This window comes from Limulus polyphemus, unplaced genomic scaffold (genome assembly GCF_000517525.1).
Source record: "Limulus polyphemus unplaced genomic scaffold, Limulus_polyphemus-2.1.2 Scaffold4823, whole genome shotgun sequence".
NCBI lineage: Eukaryota > Metazoa > Arthropoda > Merostomata > Xiphosura > Limulidae > Limulus > Limulus polyphemus.
The window spans coordinates 67,683-77,790 of NW_013670433.1; the positions used below are offsets into that span (position 1 = coordinate 67,683).

The following is a 10,108-nucleotide window of genomic DNA, read 5'->3' on the forward strand; positions in this document are numbered from 1 at the left end:
ACAGTAGTTCCACAATCAATACGTCTCTTGTCACTTTAAACTTAACAACTTTTATAATACACGCTATAAATCACATCGACTCACAATCTCGATAACTTCACTCCAGACTAGTGCAAAATACACACTTTACAGCTCACTAGCTCAAAACCAACAGAATCATAAATTACACGGAACTCAAAGTAACTACTGCTCTCTCTTCATTCAATCCACTGGCTTTCTCTGGCACACTCGGACTTCCCCAATCGTTTGAGAAACTCATCAGCGTCACGTGACTTCCACTGTCGTAACAATATCTAAGGAGTTGCGAAAGTATAATACTCAGTATGACATTTGTTGGTTACTATGTAGTGAGAGAAGTCAATTTATTTGGTCCCCCAGTGGCACAGTGGTATGTCTGCAGACTTACAATGCTAGAATTCGGGTTTTGATACCCGTGGTGGGCAGAGCACAGATAGCCCAACAAACAAACAATTTATTTGAAATGTGAAATCATTTTTTGTCATAATCATAAATATTAATATAATTATTATTCTAATATTTATATCTAAATATTACTATAACTATTATCTTAATAGTTAAATCTAAATATTAGTATTACTATAATTATCATCTTAATGTTTAAATCTAAATATTAGTATTACTATAATTATCATCTTAATGTTTAAATCTAAATAATGTGCTTCAGTATTTGATATATTCTCAATTTGTATAACTGCAAGATAAATGTTACCAATATAATTTCTTATTACTAAGTCTCCTAGTAGGACAGCTGTAAGTCTACAGATTTATGACTTACATACCTAAAATTTGGGATTCAATTCCTTGTGGTGGACACAATAAATAGCCCAATGTGGCTTTGCTTTAAAACTAACAAACAAACTTATTACTGGATTGTTAATACCAATTAAATCATAAACATATCTACATGTTAAGGAAAATAATTCTGGATTTGTATAATTATTTATAAATTTATTTTCATAATAATAAAGATATAAATTAGCAGCATAACTTGAATAATTAGACCTCATCAGTATACCCATTACTTGTTTATAAATATGCTTACCAAAATGAATATAAATATTATATGAGCAAAAACCGAATAATTTTTTTAATATTATTAACAGTAAAAGTTTGATTTTCTACATTTATAGGTAGATCAATAAGTTTGTCTATTAAAGAATATATCACCAATACCAAATCATTAAGTGGTATAGTTGTAAATAATGTAGTGAAATTCTATGTTTGGATTGTATCTGCTTATTGTTTTTTATTTATATTTTGTTGTATTTTAAGAAATAACTTATTCAGTAATTTACTTAATAAAATTGCAAGTTGTTTTAGTATAGTTTTTACCAAAGTAGAAATAAAACGAAATTTAATGGGAGGTTTATGTAATTTAGGTATTGCATATAGATATGATAATTCTGAATATGGATCTGATTTAATATCAAATTTTTTTACAGCTTTCAACAAATTGTTAATAATATCCTCTTTAAGCATATTTGTATCTTAAAAGTTTGTGTAGTATTTATATCATTGATTACAATTTGTGCATAAAAGCATTCGTAGATAAAGCCAAAATTACAGTTGGCTTTATTAAAAGGCACAATAATATATTTCTCCTGTATTTTACAAATTTTAGTTTTAAATTGAAAAAAATGTTAGATCTATTGGATATATATTTAAATTAATAAAAGTTAATCTATCTTTAACTCTATTAATCACACAATATCTCCATTCTAAAAACAAATTTGGAGAATAATTAAGTTTTAGAATATAATCATCAAATTTTTTGTTTATAGAATTTAGAATGTCTATTTTCTACATTTTTTTAGCTATTTTGTATTAAGCACTTTTTTCGTGATTTTCCATAAAAAATTATCCTTTATCATATCCAAATTTCCAGTAATAATATTGTTGCGTCATCGAGATCATGTGATTCTCACGCTCTCTACTTTCTAGAATTATCCTGTACTTTGGCGAATGTTCTAGTTCTTACTAGATATAGGGTAGGCGGGTATATATAAGAGGGGACAATGTGACGCGGTAATATAATGTGTGTGTAGACAGTGTGTAATTGATCTGCAGTCAGAAGTATTATTGACGTTCGTTTGAATAGCGTTTGTTTTAGCGCGATTGTTGAAGTTGAGTGTATCGGTAAAGTTATATTCGGAAAGAATAAACCAGTTTTTATTAAGAAAGAACTTGTGTCGCTTAAGTTTCGTCGGAACGAAGTTACGGAAAATCAATTAACAAACGGAGACGTAACAATATGTTTATGACAAGAATCTGTGGCCCAGCATGGCCAGGTGGTTAGGGAGCTCGACTCACAATCTCTGGGTCACGGGTTCGATTTCCCATCCCACCAAACATGCTTGCCCTTTCAACCATGGGGGCATTATAATCTGATAGTCAATCCCACTATTCATTGGTAAAATAGTAGCCCAAGAGTTGGCAGTGGGTGTGATGAATAGTTGCCTTCCCTCTAGTCTTACACTTGCGCAGACAGCCCTTGTGTAGCTTTGCGCAAAATTCAAAAAACAAACAAGAATCTGCCAAAGAGCTTGAATAACAATTACATGATAAATTGTATACATTATTTATATCTAAATAATATAAAATAATATTTATAGTTTTATATTTAAGTGGTTCTATTAGAATTTCATATTTAAAACTGATAACAAATTTTAAGTATTTTTAAAGGAAAATATTTTGTATTAGAGAATCTTGTGCAAAAGTTTAGGAACTTGCAAATCATTAACAATTTTGTGTTTAAAATTAATTACTATGTATGATGATTTTCGTATTGGTATTTTTTTGAGTGTATCATTTATATTATTTACCGTAAGACCAAATTTTATAATATCAGAAAATAAATGTTTAGTGTGATTATTTTGAAAATTAGATGTCATTCAAATTTTCAGTAATACCTTTAACTTTGAATTGTTTAGTTAAATTTTCCTCTGATTTTTTTTTTCTGTACATTTTTATTAATACTATATAATCAACAAAAATTACCAATACATAATTACTTAAATTTATAGAAGTAGTACCATTATAATCTTTATAATCCTATAAGAATAAAAAGTTTGTTATTTAAGAACATAAAAATGCTGTTTTTGTAATCTGTTTGTTTCGTGTTAAAAATTTCTAAAATTGTAATCACTATTGAAGCAAAGGAATAAATTCTGAAGAGTTTAATTAAATCGAACTTACCACATTATTTTTACTTTAAGATCTGTGCAGATCCATGCAAGTGTTTGAAGGATTAGAAATTTGTCCTACATTTTGTATATTGCATATACCACTTGTTAGTAAACAATTTAAATTTTTTTTAATTTTACAAAATGAGTAATTCTATATATAATTAGATGAAAAGAATTAAGAGAAGGACATATGAGACATTGCATACTATCACATTTTATAACATTTGTAGCCAGAAGAAAAAAATTAAGAGCAGCTAGATAGGATGAATATAGTTGACACGTATTATTAAATACTGACATACATTATTTAGATTTAGATATTAATATAATTGATAATTATGGTAATATTTATGAAAAAGAAATGATTTCATATTTCAAGTATATGGACTTCCCTCACTAACTAGTAATGTTTCAACATTCACGACTTTTTACATATTGTAAAATTTGTAGCAATATATAATTTCTAATATCTAGTACAAATATATTAGTAAAACAGTTGATTTTGAAAAGCTTTGATGAAAAAATTGTAATCAAATATTTTAAATGATTTTATAATAAATATAAAGAGTATTTACATAAATTAGAAAATAATAATATAAATAAAGTTATAATATATACAATAACAAGTAATTTATAAGATTTATGAGTGGGAAGGAAAGTAATTAGAATTGCATATTTGGACATTTTAAAATCTTATATAGGTAGACTAATGTAGTTTTATTACCTTCCCTATATAAGACTTGCTACTGTGTGGATTCTCTCTAGAACCACAGAAGGTAGCATTGAAGGATGGAGGATGGGAGCTATACTAATAGCAAAAAGGTTGGTTAGTATAGTGGTACCTTAACATTTTGGTATTTATGTCCAAACATCATACTGGGGGCTGGAATGCCAATTTCAAGAACAGATTTGCTGTATCTCCAATCAATGTATAATACTCTAATTATTATCTTTCTTACTATTTTATTATTATTATTTTTGTTAGTAACTACCTTCCTACTTATAGTTGCAGACAGTGAAAGTTAGTAAAGATGTAGGACGTTGTGGGCTTCCACATCTGCTCCTTTTCTCATTTTTAAGCATGCGAAGCCAGTGAAATTTAGTTTAAACCAGATAGATGGTGTACCCCTAACACAATTTGGGTCTTACTTCTGCGGACACCTCATAAAACTATGGTACATTACATAATTACCACCCTATGACTTTTTGTTGGATATTAGTTATGTGATTGTTTGTATGTGTTCCTTCTCAACAAAATTCAACATAATTATTTGTGTGTGTATATATGTATATATATATATATGCAAATCTACTATAATATTATATATGACTTTCAATTGTGGCAAATCAGATTGATTTTCATGATATAATAAAATAATGGTACATATGTTATAATATATCTTGAGTCAGTGGACTGTATAGGTAGAAAAATCTCTGAAGTGTGAGTTATGTGGTGAATGAATTTTATACTGTTGAATCATTTTTTGTAGCATATGAAATAGTCCATGTAATTTAATAAAATAATCTCAACTGCATATATATGTATAGATACATATTACCATACTACATAAATTTTATTTTTACTTCACTACCATTAATATTACTATATTATATGAGAGAGAAAGAAGAAAAGAGTGAAAGGTAATTAGTATAGCAATTATTTAGAAATGTGAAGAAATGCAAAAACTCATCATAATATTTTTAAGTTTGTTTTTTATATATTCCAGTGGGTGTCTTAGTTAATTCTATACTGTCACTTGGTTGTTTTTCATTTCCTTTCACAAAACATCTCTTTAAGTTATCTCAAAGTAACTTGAATTTGTACTTTAATAAAATAATTTATTTGTTTTAAATTTTATCTAGCAATGGCCTTAAATTTTTCTCATTTTTAGAGTCTATGGGTGCTAAGGACTACAACCTGAAGATGAAAGTTGATGGTTGGTACAAACTATAGTTAAAATATTTTTTATAACAATATATTGATATTTTAAATTATGAACTTTGGTTTTAGCAGTGTTAGTTTGAAAATAATTTTATGTGTACTTGTTTGAATGGAATCTCGGTACTGTTATTTTATTAACTAAGATTTTGATTTAATTATTGGAAATATTTTTTTATGTTGATTAGTTATGAAAAATATATGTATTAAGATTACTTTGTATACTGACTCATTAATACTTACAAAATATTTTTGTAAATATTCATGTCTAGAATAGTGTATATGGTTAAAAGAATATAATTCTATTGTTTTTATTTCATAGCACAAACAGTATTCTCATGGAAAAGCACAATCATCAGTGAAGGTATGTTATATCTTTGTTATTGTTATATTTGATGACTAGTCATGTTATCACATTGTTTCAAGAAAAGAAAAAAATATTTATTTTGTTATTGTTTTAGCATGATTTATGTTGATCAAACTTAATGTGTCATTAACTAATATATATATGTCAATGTTTTCAGATTGTGATAATAAGTAAAAACATGGTTACTTTTAAAATGGAAGAATTAATACAAGTAAAAACTTTGTTTAGTTTTTGGAAAGTATGTTGTGATATTTGTGATTCAAATTGTCTGGCTTTTAAAACCTATAAGATAATATTACTACAGATTCTTTTTTAATAGTAAACCTGTAATTATTGTTTTTAAAAATGTATTTTTGAATTGTGTAATATATAAGTTAAATATTGTTTTAGACAGCTCAGACATTTTAGACATCAAGCAGTTATTATAAAAAATTCCATTTCAAGTTTATAATGTTTCACAAAAACCAGTGGGATTTCCTTAGAACTGTAAATCCATATTTCTTTTTTATAATTGTAATATTATTTTACTGACTTGTTAAAGTATTAATTATTTGTTAGGGTAACATTTGAAAGATAATCACCTATCACTACTCTTTATAACTGAGTTTAAATTTTATCTCATAAATTGTTTTTGCAATAATATAAATTTGGTTTTTATGTCTACAGCAGGACTGAATGAAAATATTAGATGCATATCTGGAAGACTGGATGTAGAAGATAATATCACTAAAGATACCAAAATTCTTTATAACAACATTACACTGGATTTTTACATGAAAGATGACTGTCACTGTTCTTTCATTGATTATCGTAAGTGTACTTTGAAAAAAAAAACTTCATGTCATTTCTGAAGTTTTAACAGACAAGTTACTTTAGCTTCTATTTAAGTTGCAATTTACCATATTAAGTAATGGAATTAAAATGATTTCTTTAAAAAAATGTTTTCAATGATCATTTCCATGGTTAGTGGCCTATACAATCACCTAAGTTCTAATTATTAATTTCTTTTAAAATAGATACTAATTACTAACTATTTTTATCTAACATTTTAGCTTCTTCAGGGATGTCCTGAGAAGTATTATTTTTGTGGTTCAGGTTGAATAAACATTTTTGTAGCATATAAGAAGTATCAAGGTTTTGCCGACTCCTATGCTTGGTCAACTCAGTATATTATCAGTAAGGTGGCTAAGGTGGATGTCAAATGCTTTTTTTATCTTGTGTGTTGCTCATATCTAGTTATTTTAGTTTTATTCCAATCTATTGTATGTTTTTCTTCCTTTGTGTGACAGGCTATTGCATTTAGATTAATATTGCCGAGTCTTGTCTCACTGTTATGCTTCTGAAAGCTAACGTTTATTGGTATTTTGTTTGTCTAATGTAGGCTGTGAATAGTATTTTTGCTCTCCATTGAGCTTTTAAGCAAACTGTGATCATGTCATGTTGTGCCTTCTGAATACTGTTAAATGTGACCTCCTGCTGCTTACATAGCCTCTGTATATTGAAACTTTTTACTTAGGCGATATGGCTATGTGTTTGTAAATTTGTTCCTACTTATTCTTGCTGTTTATCTTCTTTATCCTTTTCTTTGTAAAGTGCTCTGAGTATTAAGTTGCCATATAGGTTTGTTTTGAGGTGTTTTTCTTTTTAAGATTTTGAGTATTATAAATCTTGTTCATTCTGGAAATTAAACATTCTATGACACCAGTCTTTACACTTTTGGGATGGTTTGATGTATATTCAAAATATTTAACAATGTCTGTGGATTTTCTGTATAATATTGTAGTACATGAGTTACATGTTTCTGGCAACTATCATATTTAGGAATAGTAGTTTGTTACCTTTCTCAGTTATTTCAATCCCTGATCATGTTATAAGTAGTTGGTGCTGATACAGAAGGTTGTGAGTTATATTATGCTGTGGAAATTGCATTTGGGTGCTTTCCTTGAGAGTTCTTCATGAAGTTGATCATTATGTTTTGTGACTTTATTGTGGTATTTTATAATCTTTATAAAGTGCACTTAGTTCTTAACATAAGAGAATGTTTTTACTTGTTAATTATTAATGGTTATATTATATCTTCAAGAAAACTAGCTAAAGGACAGCTGGTTAATCTCTGCAGTTAAGTGTAATACAGAAAATGTATATTCTTGCTCATGAATTTTAGGTAAAACATAGATGTATTTGTTAGCACTGTGTTTTACTGTTAGCTGTTTTGACTGTTTAGATTACAACTGATATGTATTTTGTTTTACTGCTTAAAACTAATGCTCATATAGCTAGTAATGTGGTATAATGTAGCTTGTTGTAGTTCTGTGACAACATCAGTCAAGTCTTAAATGTTTATATAAGGCTAATCACATGAGTTGGACATGTATAATTTTTTCAAGAAACTATTTGTAACTAAATATAATACAGCTACATAAATTATATAGTTTATATTTTTTTAAGTCTCTGACTTCAAAGTCTTTATAGCTAAACAAAGAATTGTAATACATGATGAATCATAATAAGAAAGTACTGATTCTAACTAAATCTAACAAAATACACTGTTGAAGTTTTGGTAAGGTGAGATTAAATATTTTTCCATTTTCAGCTGTGGGCTATGCTTTGATGTTCTTCAGCAAAGAGAAAGCTGCCTCTAAACTTCCAGTTCAGCTAACAGATGGAGTAACCATTATATCACTTCCATATGGAACACTTACTCTTCCAAACTGTTTGTAACAATATTTTGTATTTTCAATGTGTTTATAAGTCAATATAATAATCTTAATCATCTTGACTAGAATTTGTATCAAGTAAAACAAAATAAAGAAGTTGGTCTTATGATGATTATTATCATTATTGTTTGATTTTTACTTGCTTATGCTTGAATCTTTAAGGTTACAAAAGATATGTAAATGACATGAAACAGCTAAACTGAAAATCATCCCAAAAATAGATATTGAAAGGTATACATAATATCATAATAAGAACATAAATCAGTTTTTTTCTAAAACATTTTGGGTAACTTATAAAATAAAAGTCCTACATTAACACTAAAATTATGAAACAATACAAAAATTAAAGTTGGAAAATAAGTGACCACAAATAAGATATTTAAAGACAAATCTTCATGTAGACTTTGATGTAATAAAACACATTTAAATGTATAGATTTATTCAAATGTATGAACATTAAAATATTGATATACATTTGAATAACTCTATAAATCTTAAAATTATTTTAAAGGAATTACAAGTTGGTGTTTATTGAATTCAAAAAGATATGGAACTACTCACAATAAATGCATAATTGGGTTTGGTACACACTTGCACAATAATTATAATCACTAAGCTACTGATCTTGAATTATTCCTTATACAGAACTACCAGAAGAATAATCTTTTTATCAATGTAAATAGCATTGAATATTATGAATATTTTTGAACTACAAAAGAATTACGCAAATCATTAAGACACTTTTTACATATTCAGTGACTAAACACTTTTTACTGATTATTACATACCATGAGAAATAATTATCTTTAGGTATTAATGAATTTATCAAACTCATTTCCTAATATAAAATAATCAAAATTATTATTGCCTCCAGTGGTTCCATGGTAAATCTGAGAGCTTATAACATTAAAAATCAGGTTTCTACGCTCATAGTGGGCACATCACAGAAAACCTAGTGTGTAGCTTTGTGCTTAATAACAAATAAAAAAAATTAATATTTTCAGTAGGTAGGAACTATATGATATGCCCTCATATCACACTTTTCCTTCCTATTCTCTCTCAAGCCTGTCCTCAGGCCACAATTAAATTTAACCTTAAGATCAATCATCATAATTCACAACATGATCCAAGAGTACTTTATATTATTATTAACATGTACACACCACTTCAACAGCACAAACTAATATTCTGTTTGGTACGTTCATGTTATTAACTTTAACTTTCCATTCTTTTCTCTTTTTCTCCCTATAAAATTTGTCCTTGGGCAAAAAAGTATTCAATCAATACATCATCAAGTCTCAGCTTCAATTCATCATAACCTTATCTTCCATCAAATAAAATTCTGAAAATTCATACATATATAATCAGTATGAATGATATTATTACTAATATTTCTTTAATTCACTTTACTTTTTAAACATTAAAGTTTCAAGTGTATATATGGAAATTAATATCAAGTACATAATATGTTACACCACCTGTGTGAATTAACACATACCAACAATATCTTGAGAATTACTTCTTCAAATCAATCCATTGTGTTCTGCAATAACAACAAATTTGTACAAGAAATAAGGGGAGTGTTCTGTAGTTCCTCTACATGTGACTAAGAAAAAGACTGGACAAAATTATCAAAACGATCTTTATTTTAAAAGACTATCTGTCTCTTAAATTTATGGGGCGTATATTCTTCTGTACTGGTCTCCGTCTCGTTGGCTTCTGCTTCACGTGGGGTTCATCTGCTTCATCAGGAAATGTCCTATCGTCGATAACTATCACACTACAGTGGTAGTAACTTCATCAAGAGACTTCACCGTTTCCCTTCTCTAAAGTGAGTACAGTTTCTCTTCCACGGTGGCTTTTTCCAAGGTGGCAATGT

At 27.8% G+C, this 10,108-nt stretch overlaps 1 protein-coding gene across 1 annotated transcript in view; it reads left to right on the forward strand.

Annotated features, from left to right (window-relative positions):
• The window catches only part of LOC106471734, a 23,456-nt gene extending 15,109 nt beyond the window's left edge, over positions 1-8,347 (forward strand). Inside the window, exons 4-7 of the mRNA XM_013932356.2 lie at positions 5,099-5,143; positions 5,468-5,509; positions 6,179-6,322; positions 8,106-8,347. Of these exons, the coding sequence (XP_013787810.1) occupies positions 5,104-5,143; positions 5,468-5,509; positions 6,179-6,322; positions 8,106-8,233 (354 nt within the window). The 5' untranslated portion in view covers positions 5,099-5,103 and the 3' untranslated portion in view covers positions 8,234-8,347. The remainder of the gene's footprint in view (positions 1-5,098; positions 5,144-5,467; positions 5,510-6,178; positions 6,323-8,105) is intronic.
• The last annotated feature ends 1,761 nt before the right edge of the window (positions 8,348-10,108 follow it).